Source organism: Talpa europaea (genome assembly GCF_964194135.1).
Source record: "Talpa europaea genome assembly, chromosome: 16".
Taxonomy (NCBI): domain Eukaryota; kingdom Metazoa; phylum Chordata; class Mammalia; order Eulipotyphla; family Talpidae; genus Talpa; species Talpa europaea.
The window spans coordinates 6,242,492-6,267,450 of NC_140084.1; the positions used below are offsets into that span (position 1 = coordinate 6,242,492).

Consider the following 24,959-nt stretch of genomic DNA (forward strand, 5'->3'; position numbering starts at 1 on the left):
CTTCTGCCTGCTCAGCTCCCCACTCTGGCTCTGGTGAATTCTCTCACCCTCCCGCGCTTCTGACTGTACCCAGTGCATGTATAAACAAAAACAAACAAACAAACAAATAAATAAATAAATAAAAACATGCCTCTATTAAAAAAAAATAATTACAGCTAATTCTTATCATTTATGGTAATCCTCTTATGTAAAGTTGATGTAAGTACTGAATTAGTGAATACTAAATAATTGCTTTCAGGAAAATACGTTAGGTTCCTACAGCTTCTGGTCACATGTTCCTCAGCCAGTCAGTACTTGATCTTGTGTTATGTCTGTTTTTGTTTATAGACGCCTTATTTAATACATATTGTTTGAGTAGTTAACCTCTCATAGTAATAAGATATTGAATATCTAGGTTATTTCCAGTCTTTTACTATTGCTAAAAAATCCTCAAGTAAACTTCTGTTGTAATCAAATATTTTGTGCACATCTTTAAGTTTTAGTACATTTCCCCAGGTATGGCATTGCTGGGCCAAAGGAAAATTCACTTAATGGCAAAAAATGTCTTTCTAGAATTGCTACCCATTTTATATTCCTGATACTCCTGAAACTGTTGAACCTGGTTTTCCTCCTCCTAGACATTATTAAAGTTTTTTAATTTTTATATTTGTTTATAGTCATCTTAATATATTTGATTGGTAATGTGTAATTTTTCATAATTTTTGGCCATTTATATTTATTTTGTTCTGTTGCTTCTAGGCCTTTGGCTAAGATCAAGTATATTTATTTTGTTCTAAACTCGTATTTCCCCCCAAGTGCTTAGCCAGTTTAACCATATTTATTGGTTGCATCTTTAGAGTTTTTGTTTTTCCCATTAAGTTGTCTGTGACTGCCACAGCCCTGCTGCATAAGCCTGATCTTCTATAAATACAGAGTATTACAGAGGAAAGGGCACTAGATGATGCCACTGTTTATTCCAGATTTAGATACTGTCAGAATATGTAAACTCCAAACTCTCCGAGATGGAAATATTTTGTACAGGCTGATGAATTAGAAGTTGACTAGGTTCTCGCATATCTTTCCTCTGAAACATTTCAAAATACCAGTAACTACCTTTTTAGCTACTTAATTTTGATCCATTCACTAAATGAAGCTCTCACAGACTCTGTGCTAAAAAGACCTTGGTGTTTGTGACAGGAAGGGAAGGATGATGCTTTTACTGTCATAGCTAAATCCTTTTTGACTTACACACCCTTTTGAGAAACTGGTGAAAGCAGTGACTTCCCTAGAAAAGTGTAGATGGTTACAGAGACACATTTTACACCACATTTCAGGAGGCTTCTGGTCTTCTTGAAACTTATCCATAAACCTGAGCTCTCCTGTAGGTTCTCTGAACCTCCATACTAAGAACTCTTGCTGTAAATAAAAGCATCATTAAAAGTTGTGGGTGACCTAAGATTTCCATAACATAGCCCTTAGCAATCTCTCCTCCCTGGATGCCAGATTTGTATCAGCAGTCCTTATCACTCCTCAGCACTCTGGAATACCATTTACAATTGCTAATCAAAAATCTGTTTACATATCATAGATGTCACTTATATAACAAAAATTATTACAAATACTGTTTTATAGTAGCTTTATGGAGATAAAATTCACATTGTAAAGTTTGTCCTTTTAGAATGTACACAGATTTTCTTTAGTATATTCACAAAGTTGTATAACCATTGCCATTCTCTAATTACAAAGCATTTTTATCACCCCTCAAAAAATCCTGTACCTATTTGTAATCACTTCTTATTCTTTCTTTCCCTAAGGCCCTGGCAACCAAATGGTCTATCTCACTGTATTTGCCTTATTGGGGACATTTCCTGTAAATAGAATCATAATATGAGACCTTTTTGGTTTCTTTCATTTACTATGTTTTAAAGTTTCAATTGTCTTGTAGCTTGTATCAATACTTTTATTATTTATGGTTGCATATATTCCATTATATGGATATTGCCACAGTTGATAGTACATACATGTTTTTGCTGAAACTTTACTGCTATAGTGATGGAATGTAAAGCTACAGAATATGAAGATGATAGTGATAGCATATATCTTTTAGACTGACTGTAACATCACCAATGTAGATATTTAGAACTTGGGTTCATTAAAAATTGTATAGCATTACCACAACAAAATATAAGGCTATAGTCACTTTTAACTTTCTGTGAATCTTAAACACAGTCTCTGATATTTTACTTATGGAAAGATGAGCAGGTTATTTTGTTGGTGGTTTTTTTGGTTTAATCTAGTCACCTATTTTAAAGGCTTTATAGAGTCCATTTTGTATAAAATATTTAATTGTTGTAGGATGATGGGTTTAATCCCTAGATCATATTCTAATATGTTTTCTTTTCACAATTTGAAATAAGGCATCATTATTTTCAGTGAAAAAGTCTTAGTGTTTAGATAACTTTATTGAATTACATTACAAAATGTCAAACTATTAAGAGACAGAATTTTATTTTCTTCATCCTTTGAGGTTTGGTGTTTATGAATGTATGAAAGTGCCAAACATTGACTTCGAAGATCTACACATAAAACTACTTATTTCAATGTGAACATGTAAATAAATCAGTGGGACAATCTAAATACTATTTTAAATTATGATTATATGCACAGGCCTTGACTAAGAATTGTAGCCATTTTCTGAACCTATTTAGGAATTGCCCAAATAGAGCAGTGGTTTTCTTTGTCATGAGAGAACTTTTATAAAAAAGTAATAAATGGACTTTTTAAAGTTCATGAGAAAAATATTTGGACTGTGGAGGTTAATATGAAAACCTAGATTATGGAACCTTTGCTTCTAATAAACATAAATCATTGATGATCAAGTTGGTCTTTATTAGGTAAGAAGAATTCTCTTCATGATTAGATGAGAATTTGTTTTTTAAGATTTATTTTTTATTTATACAATAGCTGGGGTACAGGCCAGAAGCGCAGGAGGGTAAGAGGATTCACCAGAGACAGAATGGGGAGCAGAACAGGCAGACTGACTGGAATACATTGCTGAGGGGAGCAGCGGGTGTGACAGGAGAAGTCTGCTGCACCATGTGGGTAGCTCCCTGGCTGGCCGGGAATCGAACCTGCACTGCTGAGGCTGCGGACAGCTGGACAGCTTCACAGCACTGCACTCAACCCACTGCGCCACCAGGGAGGACCATGATTAGATGAGAATTTAAAATAATGAGATGCATTAATAGGTGAAATGTGTTACTTCTCACTGTGTGATACCACCTGCCCCATTATAAAGAGCAGGTATACATTTTGATTAGAAGATGTAGCAAATCAAGTTATACTGATAGGCTGTGAAGGGGGTATTGTTTTTAGATTTCGTGAGGTGTTGAATATGAACTTGTCATAATCACTTGTTTGAGTAGGTGCACATCAGTGGGGTTTCAAATTTATAGTGTGGAAGGGAATGAGCACTTATCAGACCAGAAGGAAATGTGTGGTTAAACGGTTTCAGCTATAACTGTAGACTATTTCCCTTGGTCCAAATAGGAGGAGAAATGGAACCTTAGTTTTCGGGGGGTTTTTTTTTCCAGTGTAAGTAGAAATTGGTTCAACATGGCTTATTAGAACCTTAACAGGAATAATGGTTGTGTTAGGTAATGAAGTGGGGGGTGACACAAATCTGTACCAAAAAGGCATAAATCCATAGGTATTCTCGTATAGGTGTCTCAGTGGTAATGTTTCTACCTTATTTATAATTATTAACAATTATTCTTACTAAGCCTCTAAAAATAATAATGTCCCAAAATTCTTTGTTGAAGAAACTGCTGAATGGGTAAAGAACAGACTCCTAACCAGGTCCAACCAACTTTTGAAAAATAAAACTATTAAATAAATAAGAAAAACTGTCTTACCAATTTTTATAGAATTATGTGTAACAAACAATACTAATTTTAGCTCAAGGAAGCACTGGGATTATCCAAAAAGTATATTAGCTGTGAGTATGTGAGGCTCTTATAAGGGTTGTATTTGATAACCTGAAGTTTTGAAAGCTCATTGAAGTCCTGCTTCCTCTGCATTTTCAAAAATATTTGTTAAGGCAGCAAGATAAAATCTATGTACATGTTTGTTCAGGAAATCCATGTTAAATTAGGTAACGAAGACCTGAAAAATGTTGTGTTTCAAAAGTATTAAACCAGTGTGATGTTAAGGTGGAAGAGATTGTAAGAATTGTAATAAAATTTACATTTCTTTTTGTATCATAATATTCACCTCAGGATGATAGCATTAGCACTTTTCCTTTCTTAATGAAGTTTTAATTGCTCTTGAGCGCAATTACATTTTCAGTCAATATGAGCATTAATTTGGTGATTGAAAATAAACTATCTGAATTTGGAAATCATAATAAGGAGACTCTTGTTCTATGAGTTTTTATTTACTTGAAAAAGAATGGTGACTAGAAATAAAATCCTCACAAACCCAGTTAACTTCGCTTAATAGAATTTTGTTGAAGGCTGTGGTTTATATACTTTCCTTAATCCTTAATTTTATAATTATATTCATCTTTTTTCCTAAGAAAGCTGCAATTTTCATAAGTAAGTTTATCCTTTGTTTTTTGTGTGTGATGACTTATCATTGGTTTCATCCTTCTTTTCTGTATCCTAGGTGTATTTGAAGGCTCCCATGATTCTGAATGGAGTCTGTGTTATCTGGAAAGGCTGGATTGATCTCCAGAGGCTGGATGGAATGGGCTGCCTGGAGTTTGATGAGGAGAGAGCCCAGGTAGGTGACGTCAAGCTTTGCTGAACATGGTCCCTTTATCTCCCCTTTGTCTGGGGGTCTATCTTACCCATTCTTAAAAAGTATAGATGGTCTCTTGGGGCCTCCCTGGTGGTGCAGGCGGTTGAGCGCAGTGCTGTGAAGCTGTCTGCAGCCTCTGCAGCACCGGTTTGATCCCCACCCGCCTCAGAGCAACCCACATGGCGAGCAGACCTCTCCTGTCTTGCCCACTGCTCCCTTCAGCAGTGTATTTCGCCAGTCTGCCTGTTCTGTTCCCCACTCTGTCTCTGGTGAATCCTCTCACCCTTCTGTGTATCTGGCCTGTACCCTGGTTCTTGTATAAATAAATAAATCTTTTTAAATAAATAAGTATAGATGGTCTCACGTTCAAGTAATGGGAGGAATCCTGAACATGAGGCCCAAATCTGATCATGATATTAAGAAAGTTTTTCCTTCATTGATTCTGAATTTTGTTGGGATACCCCTCTCTGCTTGGTGGGGGAACTTCAAATTCTTGTAAATGGTTCTGTTTAATACTTGTACTTGATCTTCAGAACATTATGAGGGAAAAAAACAGTTCAAGGTAAAGTGTAGAACCAGCATTTGTGGCATGGCTAAGTGAGGAGCTTGGCAAGTCCTCTCCGTAGAAAGCAGTGATTAAGCTGGACAAAATTACTTTTCAAATACCCAGTAAAGAGCTCTGGAAATTAACAACAGGACATAAATTGAGGGGCATTTATTCAAACAAATGTGGCACTTCAGTAAGTACGGAATAGTCTGTGGCATTTTAGCAAGGGGTTACTCTCATCCCTTCCCTCTGCTTTGTAGTCCCTCAAGTTATACCCTTAGCAAGCAAACCCTGAGGACTAGCAACTCTGCTGTCCTATTGGAGGGCGTTGACTTGATTAATTCCATGCCCATGTATTAGACACAGTAGAATTCTCTGTTGCAAACAACTTATGAGAGGCTGATGTTGAAGGAAGCAATAAAATGGCAAACTATCCAAAAATTTTATCAGGCAGCCCTGGGGAAAGAGATAGCTAAAGTTGATCTTACTGACATCACACTTAACCCCTCATGGTCCAGAAGACTATGTGCATGTGCTAGGCTACACCTGTTCAGGAGCAAACAAAGAGGGCCCTTTTAAACTACAAGTCCCTGGCTGAAACCAGGGTAAACTAAGAAACTTCCTGCACTTTGAACATATTCCCCGAAGCTGCATACAGATTCGGTGGCAAAAGACAGAAGCCTACTAGCTTGAGGTGTTTAAGCAAAACCTCTGACCATCATGGCTGACCACTAAGTTATGCTGACCCAGGAGGAAACCTCTGGAAAGCAAGACTTAAAAAGAAAAAAAAAATTTAAGCAGTGGTATCAGAAGCGGCAAACTTTGGGAAAGAGATGCTACAGAATTAACCTCTCTGTTATCCTATTGTCTCCTACTATGTTGTTCTCCATGCTTGGAAATGTGAAAATTTTCTTAATAATATTAAGAGATTTGAAAAAAGAAAGAAAACCTTATCACTAAATAGTGCAGATTCAGAATTTAAATTCTTAAAAAGCATCTTTTTAAAACATACTTTTATTTCCATAGAGATAAGGAGCCCCCTAACTCTTTCAGAAAAGTAGTCAATAATGAGCAATTTGAAAGACTGTTTTCTATAAGAAGTGATTCAGCAGACTGAATATATGTAAGGGAAAATTTTCATATGGAGTTGACTTCTAAAACTGAATGTTTTATTAAAATGATAGGTAAAAGGCCTCCCTGGTGGTACAGGGGGTTAGGGCGCAGCACTATGAAGCTGTCCACAGCCTCTGCAGCACACATTCAATCTGCAGCCAGGAAGGTGACCCACATGGCGCGGCAGACCTCTCCTGTCTCACCCTCTGCTCCCCATTCTGTCTCTGGAGAATCCTCTCACCCCCCATACCTCTGGCCTGTACCCCAGTTCTTGTATGCATAAATAAATAAATCTTTAAAATAATAAAAAATTAAGTTTAAGCCACAGCATTTTTGATACTTAGAATTTTCCAAGCTGCTTGCCCTGGTCCACAAATTGAACTTTATCAATACAAAAAAGGCGTCCTCTTTTGTAATAGTTAAGCTAATGCAATAACTGGTTTTACATAATGTAAATACTGAAGTAAGAACCAACAATTTTATCTTACTGTTGTACATTTTTTTAAATAATTCTTTTTAAGATTTATTTTTATTTATGCATATAAGAACTGGGGTGCAGGCCAGAGGTATGGAGGGGTGAAAGGAGGATTCACCAGAGACAGAGTGGGGAGCAGAACAGGCAGATCAACTGAAATACACTGCTGAGGGGAGCAGCAGGCAAGACAGGAGAGGTCTGCTACGCCATGTGGGTCACCTCCTTGGCCAGAGATTGGATCAGGGATTGGTGTGGTGGCTGGTGATACCTTGAGAGCACTGAGACTTTAACCCCTGCACACCAGAGAGGCTTCCTTACTGTTGTACTTTTAAATTAATTTTGGCAATCACAGAAAAATGTTTAACCTTTAGCCTAATGAGCTTTCAAACATTTTTATTCTATGATCAGGTTAGAAAAATTGAATCATTATTGAAATAAATTTTCTATTTGAAGTACCTCTTAACACTGATGGAAAACTGGTATCTTGTTTGCAAGGATTGTTTGCAAAAACTGTTTGCAAGGTTTTTCTCATGAAGCCAACATATAAACAGCTTTGCGCTTTGTGCTTGATAATGTGAGTGACATTAATTTAGAAGAGTCATTTAAATGAAGTTATATTCTACAGAATGATGGTAAAAGTACCATTTGCAGCTGCAAATGTTAAATTGTTGCCTTTGAAGTTATGTCGTTGCTTCTTCAGCAGATTTATTTCTTCTGGTTTTCATGTGATCAGTGATATCATTCTGCCAGAGAATAGTACATATGCAAATAACACTTCCCTCATCAACTTTCTTGGAAACAAATTTGATTCTTAGTTTTTCATTAAACATACACCTCCATTTGTTAAATTGATTGCTTCATAAGGTAAGTATTATCAAGCTATAAAGATAACTAGATTTAAGCAGTTCAATATAGACAAAATTACTGTAACAAAAATAGTCAGAATATGTAGTGTTTGCTCCATGACAAGACTCGTAGGCCTTTGTTTCCCTAGTGAGTTTCACATAATTTTTGTCACCTTTTATGATCAACTGCCTAGCTACTTTTTTTTTTTTAAGATTTATTTATGCATTTAAGAGCTGGGGTGCAGGCCAGAGATGTGGAGGGTGAGAAGATTCACCAAAGACAGGGTGGGGAACAGAACAGGCAGATATACTGAAAAACACTGCTGAGGGGAGCAGCGGGTAAGACAGGAGAGGTCTGCTGTGCCATGTGGATCACATCCCTGGCCAGGGATTGAACTCGTGCTGCAGTGTGCTTCATAGCTTCATAGTACTGCCTCTTAACCCCTTGCGCCCCCAGGGAAGCCCCCTGCCTAGCTACTTTGTGCAGAATCTGGTATAGACCATGAAGTACTAGGGGGACCAAAATATTCACAGCCTGACTACCACCTGAGGCAAAGAGCTTGTTGCTCCTAGCTGTTGGAGCATGTGTGATCTGTGTCACACATCATCTGATCAGCAAGTGTCCTTTATGCTGTCCTTGAAAGGGAGGTGTTAACTTAAAGTTGCCATAGGGAAGAAGCAGGGTATCAAAGGTTTTAACCACCTATTAACATGCAGTCTCTGTTACTGTGTATATTTCACATTTCACTGAAAAAGAGCAAGGGAGAAGCTGGAATTAGAAAGTGGAGGACTACCAAATCTCTCTAGACTTATTTTACTATAATTGTCATAATAATCCTCTTTTTCTTATAATGAAATAAAAATCTATGACTGTTGCTGCAACACAGATTAGTGGTTAATAACTTCCTCAGGGAATTAGATCTCATGTCACATGCTCTCATTTCATCATGTAATTTTCTCTGCTGTATTTAATCATAGTTGACAATTATATATTGATTTGAGTAATTATATGTTCATTGTCCACCTGCCCCTCTCTACCAGGAATTATGAGGAAAAGTACCATTTGTTTCCTCACATTGTATCCAGAGCACCTAGTATAAAAACTCACTAAATATTTGTGGAATAAATGAAAAGTGTCTAATGAATACACAGGATGGAAAGTGTATCCTGTTATCAGCAGATGGATCCCAGTTGGGACCTAACTAAGTAATAAAAACCCTTTGCAAGTTGGGGATGCGGCATTCTTTTGTAGATGCCCCTGGCTTATATAGTACAGAAGGTCCTTGAATAACACTATTTTGTTCAATGTTTCTTTATAATGTTGATGACAATAAAATATCCCAGCTGATGAATTCAAGGACCTGCTTTCCTTACAGTCATTTTGTTTGAAGTGCCAGTTTCCAAGAAGCTGTCAACAACATTGAGAACTTACTGTACATTCTGAGAATACAGTAGGTATGTGTAATGATGTTTAGTTGAATGTACGTACTTTATATAAGTGCTTGTAAAATAGGAACTAGCACTTAATAAGTACTGTCAGGGGGTATGCTTAAGCACTTTAGATTTTTTCTCATCTTTACAACAGTTTGGTGAAGTATTCCTACTCTGCTCATATGTGTGTATTTACTGATACTCGGAGAAATGAAAAGGCTTCCTCTCTATCATAAAGCTAGTGAATGCATCATGACGATGGAAATTTGATCACACTGTCTTGTTTTGTTATAGACATTGTGTCAGTGAAAATTTCAAGTATTAAAGGCCCTATTAAGGGCCTCCCTGGTGGCGCAGCAGGTTGAGCGCAGCACTATGAAGCTGCCCACAGCCTCTACAGTGCTGGTTCAATTCCCTGCTGGCCAGGGAGCTACCCACATGGTGCAGCAGACCTCTCCTGTCTTGCCCGCTGCTCCCCTCAGCAGTGTATTTCAGTCAGTTTGTCTGTTCTGCTCCCCACTCTGTCTCTGGTGATTCCTCTCACCAAAGAGACCTGTACCCCAATTCTTGTATACATAAATAAATAAATCTTTAAAAAAATCCTATTAACAGCAACAAAGGATTTATCACAAAGAACAAGATATCCAAGCAGTATACAGTCTAGGCTTGGTATAGCACTTAATTATAGTAATTGGGGCCTTGGATCTTTCTGTCTTTCTCTACAGTGCTCTTTGTCTGGCTATATCCTCATTATTATGTTTGGAAAATGGTTGTCGTACCTCTGGGCACTGTATTATTTCCCAGGAAGGAGGAAAGGTGAAAGATCTCTTAAACAACTTTCTTAGGAGCCCTGTTAGGTGACTCACGCCTCCAGTTTCATTAGCTAGAACTGAACTACCAGGCCACCCCTTGCTGCAGTGAATGTAGGTGACTTTGGTGTTGTTTTTGATCTTTTAATTTCTTACATGTACCATCAAAAATCCTAGTATTCAGAAGTGTGTTACTTGCAAAGGTTGAGTAAGTCTGCTGTAGACAGTGAAGTAGATTTTCTTAGCTGGGGATATTATGGTCATACTTTGCTTCAGAAAGCATGTTCTGTCAGCTGGGCGGTATATTGGGGGGGTGACAGAAGCAGAGGGAAACTGATTAGGAGATGTTTGCAGTAATCTAGGAGATCTGAGGAGCCTGAACTAGGATGGTGTTTGTAGGAAACTAAAGATTAGGAAATACTTAGGAAGTCGAATGGATGGTGGCTGGTTGTTTTGGTGGAGAAAGGAAGAGAGAAGAACGCAGGTGGCTCCAGCTTCTGGCAGAAATGAATGAGTGGGCGCCTGCCAAGGCGAGGGAAATGAAGGAGACAGTTCTGCGAGTTTTAGATATTGGGGTTTCCCTCTTGTTGAGCTGTTTAGCTATTAATTAGGAAAGGATTAAGATTGATTTCTTACGTGTTAAAAATGTTTGTTCTTGATAATATCCCTTGGAGTAGTATTTACCTTTTGTTATCTAGAATTTCTAACATTTGTATAGTGAGTTCTGTTACTTCTATTTATGACTTCAGTGTCATAAGTAGAGAACCTGACTTTTATCTTCAAATTATAGAAGTATATGCCAATTTTTTTTTGTACTTTTTTGGTTTAAATACTAATTTAGGGTGAGATAGGAAAAGGGAAGAACCTTTTTAGTTGTTAGAATATGATTGGACACAATTACTGTTTCCAAGAAGGTGTGATATTAAAACACAGAGGGTGGTTTTTTTTTTTTGAGTGGTTGGTATTGAATTTTATTTTATTTTGATGTGTTGAGAAATACTGTCTGTTCATTTCCTTCAAAAGATAAAATCACCAAATTAAATTTCTTTATAGTAAATCAAAATTTAAAGATTGCCTTCCTTTTGACCAGAACTTCTATCTTGTAATAAATCACCAGAAAATGACCAACACAATGGATAAGGGGAACGACGCCCTCTATGGTTCCCAAGGCCGTTTAGAAACCGTGCAGTTATTTCTTTGGCCACATACATGTAAATCTGTAAGAAAGGTTATGTGTTGCAGACCGGAAGGGAATGAGCACTATTCAAACGGAATGCCCTACAAATGTTATGGCAAAACAGGAAGAATCTGTAATTACCCAGCATGCAGTTGGCATTGTTATCAACAAGTAAAGGACAAGATTCTTGCCAAAAGAATTAATGTTTGCATTGAACATATTGAGTGCTCTAAGAACTGAGAGAGCTTCCTGAAATGTATGAGAGAAAATAATATGTAAAAAAGGGAGGCCAGAGGAAAAGGTGCTTGGGTTAAAGTGCCTGAAGCGCTAGCCTGCTCCACCCGGAGACGCCTCCTTCATGACAAGCAGTAAAAAGGAGCCTGAGCTGGGGGAACCCTTGCCCTATGACCTGAGGACACGGTAGGCACCTGTGGGTTTGGGGCCAGAGATCTCTGAAAAAAATTTAAATACCGGGCCTCCCCTGTGGCGCAGCGGTTGAGCCTGGGTTGCGAAGCTGCCTGCAGCCTCTGCAGCGCCCGTTTGATCCCCGGCCACAGGGCTAGGGTCCCACATGGCACAGCAGACCTCTCCTGCCGCCCGCTGCTCCCCTCAGCAGTGTACTTCGGTCCTTCTGCCTGTTCTGTTCCCCGCTCTGGCTCTGGTGAATTCTCTCACCCTCCCGTGCTTCTGACTGTACCCAGTGCTTATATAAATAAATAAATAAATAAATCTTTAAAAAAAAAAAAAAAAGAATGCTTACACACTTTGGGGGGAAAAAAAATTCATGTATTCTTCTCACAGCAGGAGGATGCTTTAGCACAACAGGCCTTTGAAGAGGCTCGGAGAAGGACCCGCGAATTTGAAGATAGAGACAGGTCTCATCGGGAGGAAATGGAGGTGAGAGTTTCACAGCTGCTGGCAGTAACTGGTTAGTACTTTCCCCCAAACTCTCAGGCTCTTTTTTGTGATGTTTGTGCATAATGTTTTAAAACTGTTTAATTTTGTCATTCATTTTTTAAGTGTACTCTGTGACTGTTTTAGGGAAATGTAATTGCTATAAAGAAACTTAGTCTTAATTTTAAGATTGCATATGAATTCCTCATTTACTGTAACAGTGAATGTTTTCTTTTAATTTGTTGATCTAAATACTTAGCCTTTTTTTTCTTATTTTCCATATTGTAAAAATTACCTTAGTTAATATAGAATACATATTTTTAAATCATGAAAATACTGGGAATATTATTTTCCATTTTTTCGATGAATATTTGTCTTAATTTTGTAATGGTGTGATTTTCCATCATTTGTGTATTCTCTTTATTTTTTTTTTTAAGATTATTTATGCATACAAGAGCTGGGGTGTAGGCCAGAGATGCGGTGGGTAAGGGGATTCACCAGAGACAGAGTGGGGAGCTGAACAGGCAGATCTACTGAAATATACTGCTGGCACTGCAGTGGCTGCAGATAGCTTCATAGTGCTCTGTCTTAACCCCTTGCACCACCAGGGTGGCCCCTGTGTGTTCTCTTTAATATAAGAAAATTTGATCTTTTCAAATTCAAAAAAGAATGAAATTAATCCAGTCCTTTTTCTTTTAACCTTTTTATTGTGAAGTAAAATATAAATACAGAAACCAGTAGATTACTACAGGAAATGTATATGTAGATTGGTTATTATACACCCTTTATAACTATCATCCAGTCATCCATGTCAATAAAACTTTGATTTTTTTTCCTCAGCAATCCCCTTGCTCCATGTGTACATCTAATCATGACTTTCTCCCACCCCTCAAAAGTAATCATTATCTCGGTAGTTACAGTAATTGCTTCCTGATTACTTTTATGATAGTTTTCTTACCCATGACTTCTTCAGTCTTAGACATTGAAATGTAGTCTTGCCCAGTGTTTAAATTTGATAAAACTTTTAATTGACATGGATGTTTAGTTTTTCTTATCTAAAATTGTACCCTGGTTTAAGCAGTCTTCAGCTATAAAAAATAATACTTAGAGTATATAGAAGTTGCTCAGAAATTCTAATTCTAGGGGCCTCCCCTGGTGGCACAGTGGTTGAGCGCTGGGCTGCGAAGCTGCCCGCAGCCTCTGCAGCACCTGTTCGATCCCCGGCCCCTGGCGAGGGTCCCACATGGCGTGCAGACCTCTCCTGCTATGCCCACTGCTCCCCTCCTCAGCAGTGTACTTCGGTCCTTCTGCCTGTTCTGCTCCCCACTCTGGCTCTGGTGAATTCTCTCACCCTCCTGCGCTTCTGACTGTACCCAGTGCTTGTATAAATAAATAAATAAATCTTTAAAAAAAAATTCTAATTCTATAAAAAGTATACTTTAACAAAACAAGAATTATAAAGATAAGAGCTAATGTTTTAAAAAGAATATTTTCAGATGTTAATACCTATCACATGCCTCAAATTCATAAAGTTTAATCAGTGTAAAGATTTCACACAAGAAGAAATAAAAACCTAGCATAATTCATCTTTGATAATCAGAAGAAGTGGAGTTAAAAATATATCAACTAGGCAGCTGGGTGTCTCTTGTCAGTGCCACATCCAGCACCAGTTTGGTAAATTAAAATCAGCCACCGCAGGAGCATTCACAACATGGACATTGGCAAACACTTCAAATCAGGGCTTGGCTTCTTGATCTCCCTCTCACTCCCATTTTTTCTCACAGACAGCTGGTTGTTAAACATCTATCAGAGCCCTATTTATCAGAATCCCATATCATAAAACCTATTTTCAAAAAATATATATATATATATCAACTAGGGGCCTCCCTTGGTGGCACAGGTGGTTAAGTGCAGTGCTGTGAAGCTGTCTGCAGCCTCTCAGTGCCAGTTTGATCCCTGCGGGCCGGCAGACCTCTCCTGTCGCGCCCACTACTCCCTTCAGCAGTATATTTCATCAATCTGTCTGTTCTGTTCCCCGTTCTGTCTCTGGTGAACCCTCTCACCCTCCTGCGCCTCTGGCCTGTACCCCGGTTCTTGTATAAATAAATAAATAAATAAATAAATCTTTTAAAAAAATACATATATCAACTAAAAGAGTTCGGGAGATCAGAAGCACAACACTGAACTGTGCAATTAAAATGGTTAAGATGGTAATTGTTAATGATACATACATTTTGCTACAATAAAATTTTTTTGTCATTGTTCTAATACAGAAAATTGTGGGGGTTTTTCCATGCACAAAATTGTATCGACACTATTATTTCTGTCCTTGAGCAGCTATCAGTCTTGAGGGAAAATAGATATGTGTAAACAGATGGCTGCAATATACTTTAGCAGCAGCCCTGCGTGATTGAGGTTCAGAGTGGGAACAGTGGCAGTCTAGAGAAAGCGTACTTACATTTGCCTCTGCTGGGGGATTTACAGGAGAAATACTTGCAGGGATTTGAAGGAAGAGTGTAAACTGGCCAGCTGGACAGGTCAAGAAAAGTACTCTGGTTTTTGTACATGGCAAAGAAACAGTGGTGAAATAACTATTCAAAAGTGTGAAGGAGTAAGAGATCTCCCCACGTCAGAGAACATGAGTGATCAGTCTTTCTGGAGCAAGCTAGCATGACTTTAAATTCAGGGAAGAATTGTTTTAGAAAAAGTGTTTTTCAGCTACAATAGATTTGAAAAGTAACTATTTGATAATGGACTTAAGGAGTTTGGGAATAAATTTTTGTCTTTAAAAAATTGTTAAGAATTGTCCTAAAAATTTTAGTTTGCTTGTTCTTATAAATAGTATTACTTGAAAAAAACATTTTGTGAGTTTATATGTATGTGTATATTTAAGTATGAACAAAAGCATAATCTGTTGATGTATCATATAATTTGTTACTCAGATAGATTGTATCAGACTTCCTTGAGATTCCTGCAAGAAGCCATCACTGTTTTCTCTCAGAAACTGTGAGAATTAAATAGGAAAATGCTTGTAAAGCACTTAGTGTGTTGCTTGGTATGTGAATGCCTACAGTAAATAATAGATCTAAAGTACTTCTTTTAGCACTAAAAGCTCTACCACAGTGCTGGTTCCAGTTAATTGAATTATCTGGCTAACAAGAGCATCCTTTTAGTTCTCTAAAGTGTATCAGGGCACTTTCCCTGCATTATGACCTAGAGCATAGAGAAAATGGTTAGATTTTCATCAATGATTTAAGATCCTGCAGTCCCTTATGGCAGTAATTTAAAATATCAGTTCTTACAGAGAACAGTCATCTACAAATTGGGTTGGAATCTGATTTTAGAGGTTGCGTTGGCCATCACTTACAGGAGTTAAGGGTATGCATGTGTTTTGATACTTTGCATGTATATATTTTGCTTTCCTTAAAAAAATAATAAAATCCCAATGTTAGCTTATTTTCTTGCATTTTACTTTCTTTTTCTAAAAGAACAACATTGGAGTATAATGTTGTCTTTCCCCCCTGCAAATTCAAGCATCTATAGGGGACCTTACATCATACAGTCTGACATTCTTAATACAATTGAGGAAACAGACTCTGAGAAAAACTGGACTTGACCTCTTTCAAATAGTTGGTTAATGGAAGGAAGAGTGAAGACTAACCAGTTTCTTAACCAAAGGGTCTCCACAAATACAGCCTAGCTTTGGGAAATGAATTTCCACATCACCCATAAAAATGATTAAGTTGAAAAATAAAATTTGCCAGGAGAGGTTAGAAACCATTTTGCCTGGAAAAGAAAAAGCTGAAGCTGAAAAAAATAATAATGGCTCCAGTGGGTGGTCTTGATGCCTTGACTAGAAACAACAGCCAAGGAGCACTGGTAATTTGTGGGGAGCAGTAACCAGTAAATGGTCCTTGGAAGTTTGAGATCCTGGCAGCACAAGAGCTTAGGGACGAGCCACCCCTGTTTAGATAACCTCTGAGATCTCCAGCCCTGCCATGCTAAACTTTTAAAGGTAGTGCTCGCAAGCATTTAATACACGTGTAGAGTTAAGGTTACAACAGTGGGAAGCAGAATTCCATGTAGAGAATCGCCCAAAAGATTGTGATTTTTGCCAGTGTCATCTAACCTGAAACCAGTTATAAAACTCCATGGGCATGTTTTCATTCACCATTTGTAAAATTTTCAGTCTATCTATAGTTTTCAATCTATCATTCAATGGTAGGATTCAGCATTTTCTTTTTCTGGTTTTTCTGGGAAAAGGTATTTTAGTGGTACAATATTTTCTTTATCTTTCAGAGGTAAATGGCATATTATCATTAATTTGGCAAGTGAAAAACTAGTGAGTTGAAGAAACATTTATTTTAGTAACCTTGTCCAAACACTGTTAAATCTTTGGTACAATAAAGTGATATGCAGAATAGTGTATAATGCCTTACGCTTTTAGGTATTTTTAAAAGGACTAGATACACATCTTTGTTTAGATGTGCATGGGCTCTTTCTAGTAGGATGTGTGAGAAACTTCACCTGGAAACTAGAGGGAAATCAGCTATCTGAGGGGAGGGGCACATGGAGGGTGATTATTTTTCACTGTTTATCACTTGTGCATTTTAAATTTTGTATCATCTGCATCAATCACCTGCTTAAAAAATTTTAAAAATTTTAATGTTAACAGAGTACTCAAAATAAGCATCTAGATCTTGCTATCTGTATTCTCTAGTATACAGGACTGTTTTAAAAATTATGAAAGTCTTTCTTCATTTGAAGCTTTATACAGAACTTCATTTTATGAAGCATTTTAAAGAGGCGATGCTCTGGGTGAAACGGGGGTAGGGGTTGTCCGGGTCTTCCTGTAGGGTCCCTGAGGGTTCCTCCGGAGTTCCCTTCAGGGAACCCAGTAGATGGTAGAATAGATTGAATAACTGGAGAATCCTTGATGATGTTGAATGAGCATGAAATTTGTAATCCATTACCCTGGTTTTAAATCCTGGCTCCACTACTTGTTACCATGTGACACTGGGGAAGTTGCTTATCCTCTTGTGCCTTATCTGTAAAACGGGTTATATCCTACCTTTTTCTTTTTTTAAAAGATTTATTTATTTATACAGGAATCGGGGTACAGGTCAGATGCGCGGGAGGGTGAGAGGATTCACCAGAGACAGATCGGGAAACAGAACAGGCAGACTGACAAAATACATTGCTGAGGGGAGCAGCGAGCACAACAGGAGAGGTCTGCCACACCATGTGGGACCCTGGCTGGGATCAAACTGGTGCTGCAGAGGCTGAGGACAGCTTCACAGTGCAGCGCTCAACCGCCTGCACCACCAGGGGAGGCCCTATATCCTACCTTCTAAGCTGCTATCTAATTCAGTATGATTTTTAAAATGGGCCCTTTAGGAAAGATAGTTTTGTTTTGTTTTTTTTACACCATTTTTTACTTTTGTACAATGTATGCATTTTCATCTCGGGTATAGTCCCCGTGAAATACCCACCACCCATTCACCCGTGAATGGTGAACCATCACCATAGTCCCTTATGCCCTTCCCACCCATTTTGATCCCACTCCCTTCTTCCCACCCCCACCCAACCCCCCCACACAATGTCTCTGGCTTATAGTTGCCTGTTGATTGTGATTTTTACTTTATTATAATTACTTTTTTTTACCCCTGATCCCTTATTTGGATCCTCTATATTCCTCCTATAAGTGAAACCAACCGATATTTTTTTTTACCCCCAACCGCCCTTTCTGTGCACCCTGGCTCACAATATATATATCTGGAGTGGCAGCAGAACATTAAGGCAGCACATCCTAATATTAAACTGTGAAAGTCTAGACTCTAGTGGTGTATGTTTGTTTTTTGTTTTTTTTTTAACAACAATAAAGGATTTTGAGCTTTTCTTGGTTCTGCTGGAGGTTGAGATAGCAGTTGCCCATGGGGCTTCCTAGTGACTGGAAAGGGGGCATAAAGAGAAGTTTCCAAGTTTGGGTAGTATTCTATTTCTCATCTAGGCACTAATTGCATGAGTGTGTTCCACTCAGTGAAAATTTACCATTAGGTATTTATGATTTGTGCACTCTTTTGTACTTTAATAAAAAATAAACTTTATAGAAAAAAAAAATCACAGACATTTCTTCTGTAAAGTGCCTTTTCTCCCTGAGACTCCCTCCATGATTTGAAATTGATGTTACCCATGACAGAGAGTTCTCTTCAGGTTACACATTTCTATAACTGTAATTCAAATGTCTTACTTTTAGCTTTTTTGAAAGGAGATTGGGTTTAATAAGGGACAGAGATCGTACTCTGGTCATACCTAGATAAATTGGGAAAAACTTAGCCATTTGTTTGATAGCAACTCACACATATGCCGTGTGTTAGGAGTCCACTTTCAACTTGATTGGCCTCTTAACCTGAACTTGTAATACAGCACTTGTTGGCTATTAACTCAACTCAAGGTGATGGTGCTGAAAGAGATTTTCTTTATCATTATCTAGAAAATGCTTTCATATCTAGTTAGGCTAAAAAGCATTAGCAAAAAAATTGTCTTTAATATCAGAGAATGGGTAAATAATTACTGCTTATTCTACTTCAGGCAGCTCTAAGACAATTCAGCAAATCTTAGAATTTTATGTGGAAACAATTTGGAAAAAAAACAGGCAAAAGGCTTTATGTGGTTTTGTATTTGTGTTTTTATGCTTTTGGAGACTTCAGTTCTGTGTGGTCCCAGCCTCTATTTATTTTAAATTCCCACAGACTTCAGTTTTTTACTTACTTGACTATCAACACTCATTTTGTGTAAGGACAAATTAAAGTAAGAATCTGTCTGTGCTGGGCTTTCCTGAGGCACGTTTTGGGTAAAGGCAGTAGATGAGAGTAAACTGGGAATGTGAACTTAGAGTAAGAATGAGAATTGGGGAAAAAAATGAGAGAATTGGAGAAAGATAAATGAGTCTTTCCTCACTTACCCATTCTAAAAGGAAAGGTGTCTTGGTTTGCTCTCTATCATAGGAGATGTAGATTTTATTAAAATTTACTTTAGTTGGGCCTCCCTAGTAGCGCAAGGGTTAAGACGCAACCTGTGAAGCAATCCACAGCCACTGCAGCAGGAGATCCATTCCTGGTCAGCCAGGGAGCAACCCACATGGCCCAGCAGGCTTCTCCTGACTCACCCCGCTGCTCCCCTCAGCAGTGTACTTCGGTCAGTCCGCCTGTTCTTTTCCCCACTCTGTCTCTGGTGAATCCTCTCCCCCGCAACCCCAACCTCTGGCCTATACCCCAGTTCTTGTATGCATAAATAAATCTTGAAAAAAAAAATTACTTCAGTTAACCTTGTTTTAGTTTGTAAAAAATAATGCAGGATGCAAATCTTTTTTAACATTCGAAAATTTCACATAGATAAATTGGGAGGTGATGAATAGCTTTCTTGTAACAAAAGCGTGAGAAATCTGTGCTGAATATACGACAGTGTTGCTTCACACATGATTCTTAAATTCTCCTACCAAGTATATCTCCATTTTTGTGGAACTGAGGCTGAAAGAACAAGAAGTTTGTCCAAGATCATATAACTAAAGTAGTAAAATCATCCAAAGCCAGAAATGTAGATTATTTCTACTGTCTCTTTTATTTAGAAATGTTACTTTTATATTTAAAGTTTTCCATAAGTTTTATACCTTATTCTTTGTTATGTTGTGTTTTAACCTTTTTAATCAGTTTAGGGAGGGCCTCCCTGGTGACATAGGGGGTTAAGTCTCAGCACTATGAAGCTATCAGCAGCCACTGAAGCATGAGTTCAATTCCCTGCCAGGGAGCTACCCACATGGCATAGCAGACCTCTCCTGTCTCACCTGCTGCTCCCCTCAGCAGTGTATTTCAGTCAATCTGCCAGTTTTGCTCCTCACTCTGTCTCTGGTGAATCCTCTCACTTCTGGCCTACACCCCAGCTCTTGTATGCATAAATAAATAAAATGAATCTTTTAAAAAATAATAAGTTTGAGGAAAGTGCATTCTGTTCTCTCAATTTAAGACTTAAAAATTTCTGCTTTATGTCTCCTCTAAGTGATAGCAATTAAAAGCAATAGCAGGCCTCCCTGGTGGCGCAAGGGGTTAAGCACAGCACTATGAAGCTATCTGCAGCCTCTGCAGCACGAGTTCAATCCCCGGCCAGCCAGGGAGTTACCCACATAGTGCAGCAGACCTCTCCTGTCTCGTCCACTGCTCCCCTAAGCAGTGTATTTTAGTCAGTCTGTTCTGTTCCCGTCTCTGTCTCTGGTGAATCCTCTCACCCCACTGCACCCCTGGCCTGTACCCCAGTTCCTGTATACATAAATAAATAAATCTTTAAAAAAATAGATAAAAGCAATAGCAATTACTTAGGAAGCTTACATTAGTACTAAATGTGAATTAAAAGGTTCATCCATCCCAGGAATCTGGGTTTATACTTTGAGTGCCACATTGACTGCTTCAGTTCAACATTATGGAAATCACTTAACTTTCTTGCTCTCAGGCTGAACATCCATAAAACGAATGGAACTAGATCTTGAAAACACTGTACCACTCTGAAATTCTTTAATGCTATGTTCTGATCTGGCCCCGTGTCAAACAAAGTGATTAGCACAGTGTATGGATGTGCATTCAAAAAATTGTAGCCATTTTTGATTATTAGGGAAATCAAGTTTCATTCATTTTCTTTTTATTTTTTTAAAAGATTTATTTTTACATAGAACCGGGGTACAGGCCAGAGGTGCAGGGAGTGAGAGGATTTACCAGAGACAGAGTGGGGAACAGAACAGGCAGACTGACTGAAACACACTGCTGAGAGGAGCAGCGGGCGAGACAGGAGAGGTCTGCTGCGCCATGTGGGTAGCTCCCTGGCTGGGGATCGACTGCTGCTGCAGTGGCTGCTGATACCTTCATAGTGCTGTGTCTTAACCCCTTTGCGTCACCAGGGAAGCCCTTGAATTTATTTTTTAATGGAGGTAATGTTGGTTTACATTGTTGTGTTTTGGAAGTATAGGATCTCCCCCTTTCAGTGTTGTTACCATAGTGTTCTCACCACCAAAGCACCCATAGTCTACCACTGTGCTCCCTTCCCATTTTGTGCTCACCCCTCCCCTCCCCCTCTCAATGTCTCAGTTCTGTAGTCTGCTTTCAAGGTCTAGGTTTTGAGTTTGACTTTATCTGGCCCTTGGTCAGGTTTCTCTAGTTCTGTTCATTTTCATTTGATATCAGCTCTTGGCTACCCCCATACAGCCCTGACTGGTAGGGAAAACTCCAGCTCCCTGGTGGCTGTTCTTTGTCTCCATTTTAGACTGCCTTCTAGAAATGGATTTGTCATGTTTCTAGGTAATGTACATTGAAAGAGAAAAAACAGGAGAACAAGTAGTAAGCAGTCTATAGTAAAATGTCTAAATTCTCTATAAACGTTAAAAACAGATTTGTATTCTGAAGACTTGAGTGTCTGCTTTATATTAAAACTTTATTCCGAAATAACTATTGATAAAAGTTAGAATCAAGGATCCATGAGGATTGACTAAACTAGAAATTACAAGCTTTGTGCTTTTGGAATAATTGAGCTCAGAACACTTCCTTTCCCATCATCTAGTCTAGCTAACTACGCATAAAAGAATTGCTTCTAAAACATCAGCCTATATTAGAAAGCTGTCACATTAGAAGGCACTGCTTCTCAAGGGCAGCTCATCTAGTTGTTGAAACTCAGTGCTGTGGGAACTATTGCACTGAACCTAAATCTGTTTCCATATTTGTCTCCTTCATATGACAACCCAGGCATTGTCCCTTCTAGCATTAAATTTCTTCCCAGCTCTCAGCTGTCCCTCTTCTGCTCATAGTTATACTATTATCACTTACACTCCTCTTATTTTTCCTATTATTGACTCTCCTTCACATTGTCTTCCCACACATCTTCCACATTCCTTCTTCACAATGTAAATAGAAATCAAAAATATAAATAGCAAAACAACTTTCTTCACTTCTCCCCATGCTTTACAAAAATATATTTTAATCAAACCCATGGCAACCCTGAATAGCCATGACCAAATGGGAGAACTCCAGGTAACTGTTATTTGTCACTCATTTGGAGTCATCCTGTTATTAAAATAACTTAAAAATGATTCTTACCCCAAGACAAAAGCTGAAATAGCCTTTTCACAAAGTATTGGTAGGTTAGTAGTGATTATAAATATTTAATTAGGATTGATTTTTTTTCCCAGATTTTTTCTTCATTGCTCAGCCCCTTTCTACCTTCATTGACTGAAGCCAGATGCTTATATCACCATCTCTAATTTGCAGAATTGATCTGTCCTTATACTACATCCAGCATTGATTCTATATGGAGCATAAATCGTTTTTCTGATGCATATGGATTCCATAGCTCTCTCACTCTGAGATCACACACAGCATAACTTTAACCTGACCAGTTAATCGAAAGGAATGTGTTAAAATGTAGTCCGTGTGAAGTATACTAGTTAAAAAGTTAAAATCTTCTAAAGAGAGGGCCAGTGGCGCAGGTGGTTGAGCACTGTACTGTGAAGCTGTCTGCAGCCAGCCGGGGAGATACCCACATGGTGTGGCAGACCTCTCCTGTCTCGCCCACTGCTCCCCTTAGCAGTGTATTTCATCAGTCTGCCTGTTCTGTTCCCTGCTCTGTCTCAGGAGAATCCTCTCACCCTCCCGTGCATCTGGTCTGTACCCCAGTTCTTGTATAAATAAATAAATCGTTAAAAAAAAATCTAAAGAGATACATAAATATGTCTGAGAAAGACTGATTTTACTTATTTGGTTTGAAAGTGAATAAGGCAGTGAGTGTCCTTTTTGTCTAAACGACATGACCCTCTTGAATTAGGAAATAGCTGGAGCTTCTGACTAAACTTGATCTTATAGAAGTGTGACTTTGTTGAGATATTTCTTTGAAGGTCAAGGATGCCTTTTCTCTTAACAGCTGCTTTAGATCTTAGGAATTAAGTGTCAATTTTAGGATATGTTTGTTCGTAAAAATTAACAGACATTGGAGAATCAATTGGTGATACTAATACACAATTCCATTTAACTAAAAATTGCACTGGTGATTAATTGCATTTAGTTCTAGTTACTGGCATCTAACAGGTGGCAAAAAAATCAAGATCCAGATAAAAGATGATGGTGGCTTAGAGTAGGGTGAGTGTGGACGTAGTCAAATTATCTAATACAGGAAAACTGTTGCTAAAGGAGCCAGGGTCTGGATACAATCAGATGTTTATGCTTGACTGATATTTGTAGTCACTAAAGAAAGATCATGAAAGAATGTGAATTGGAATTTGTAAAAAGAGACTGAAAGTAAATGTTGCATGTGAACCAAAGGGGCACTATGTTATATAAAACCATGTATTAGCAGTGTCAAGTACAGTATGTTAGATGTTCTCTTAAGTAATTTGCCATAAATAGTTTAACTATAAGTGTTGTTACAGTTAATTGAATTGAATCTTGAAATCCTCTATGTTTATAATTGTCAAGTTTCTTAGGAGTTAAATACTGTTACAAAGATAACTTACAGAGATAGATGTATACCGAGAACTCTTTAAATTTAAATTTCTATTTTTGCTTTTGGGACAGTACTTTATCCACAATAATTCTGGATTTTATTTCCCAAGATAGAGATGTCTAGTTAAATTTCAGTTGACAGAAGTGGAATTAAGACATGAAATTCACTACTACAGTCATAAACTGGTAGACCATATACTACTGTATGACTGAGTTTCTTCATCTGTAAGATGGATGAATAGTACCTATGTTACAGGTGATTGGTAGCAATTAAACTGGCTCATCTATGGAGTGTTTAGGAGAGAGCCCAGCATATAGTTGGGTGCTCTATACATGTCAGCTATTACTAAAAGGGAAAGTTTGCTTGGGTCGATTGGCTGTGTTAAAGTTAAGCCCTCTAGCCTCAAAACTATAAATATAGATTCATTGTTCTTTCAACATTCGTTGATATGTACTATATAAAGAGGAAAAATAATCCATACTTAATTTTAAGTCTTTTCTTACATATGGAGATAGTGGTTAGGGTTTTTTTAGTTGTGAAATTATGTGCTACTGTATCTTATATTTTATATAACAACTTTGATAATTCAAAACTCATTTTGACCCCAATCTATGATTTTTGTCATTGCAGGCAAGAAGACAACAAGACCCTAGTCCTGGTTCTAATTTAGGTGGTGATGACCTCAAACTTCGTTAATTAGTAGCACAGCAGATGTGTTCCCATCTTTACATATGTGTTGTTTCTCGTTGGCAGAAATAATTGATTAAAAAGACCAGAAACTGTGATAACTGGAGGTACTTTGGTCTAATTCTCAACCATAGGCAGTTATAAGACATCACAAACTGCCATGGTTTTGCACTAAAATTATAATACCTGCATTTCTAATTTTGTATGCATGTAGCCAGTAATAATTTGAAATTTTTTCCTATGCAAGCTTCCCTTGTTGGCATTATTTTAGTGAGTTGAAACTATCCACTTATAAAGCTCTTCTTTCACTCCATTTTAATTTAAAGTTCATGTCATTTTAAGACAAGTCAAGAAATTAAAATTTTTATCAGAGGGTTTTTTCCCTAGTCGGTTGCTCTTTTTTTTGTAATTTTAGATGGCTATACGACTTCATTTTAGATAGGCATTCTTGGTTTTTGTGTTTTGTTCCCCCAATTTCCTTTCATGTTTTTATAATCTATGGCATTTAAACTGCTGATATGTTTGCATTATTTACAAGCTAAAAACCTAGTAGCATCGAGCTGTCTGCCACAGCCTTCTAACACAAAGTTTACAGTTGTTAAAGTTGCAGTATCCTTTCAAATGTCAGTAATCAGCTCCTTTCCTTTTTAAACATAAAATTTAAATTGGT

The 24,959-nt window shown here is 37.9% G+C and overlaps 1 protein-coding gene across 6 annotated transcripts in view; it reads left to right on the top strand.

Moving 5' to 3' along the window:
* Window positions 1-24,298, top strand: part of CBFB (core-binding factor subunit beta) — a gene marked incomplete at both ends in the record, with an annotated part of 41,074 nt that extends 16,776 nt beyond the window's left edge. For 2 of the 6 annotated variants that reach the window (XM_084257580.1, XM_084257582.1), the window contains 3 exons: window positions 4,645-4,761; window positions 11,978-12,073; window positions 24,233-24,298. In XM_084257580.1, the coding sequence (XP_084113706.1) occupies window positions 4,645-4,761; window positions 11,978-12,073; window positions 24,233-24,298 (279 nt within the window). Of the gene's footprint in view, window positions 1-4,644; window positions 4,762-11,977; window positions 12,125-24,232 lie in introns of those variants that run through there. The other 4 variants (XM_084257581.1, XM_084257583.1, XM_084257585.1 and 1 more) reach the window with 4 other exon arrangements.
* Between the last annotated feature and the right edge of the window lie 661 nt (window positions 24,299-24,959).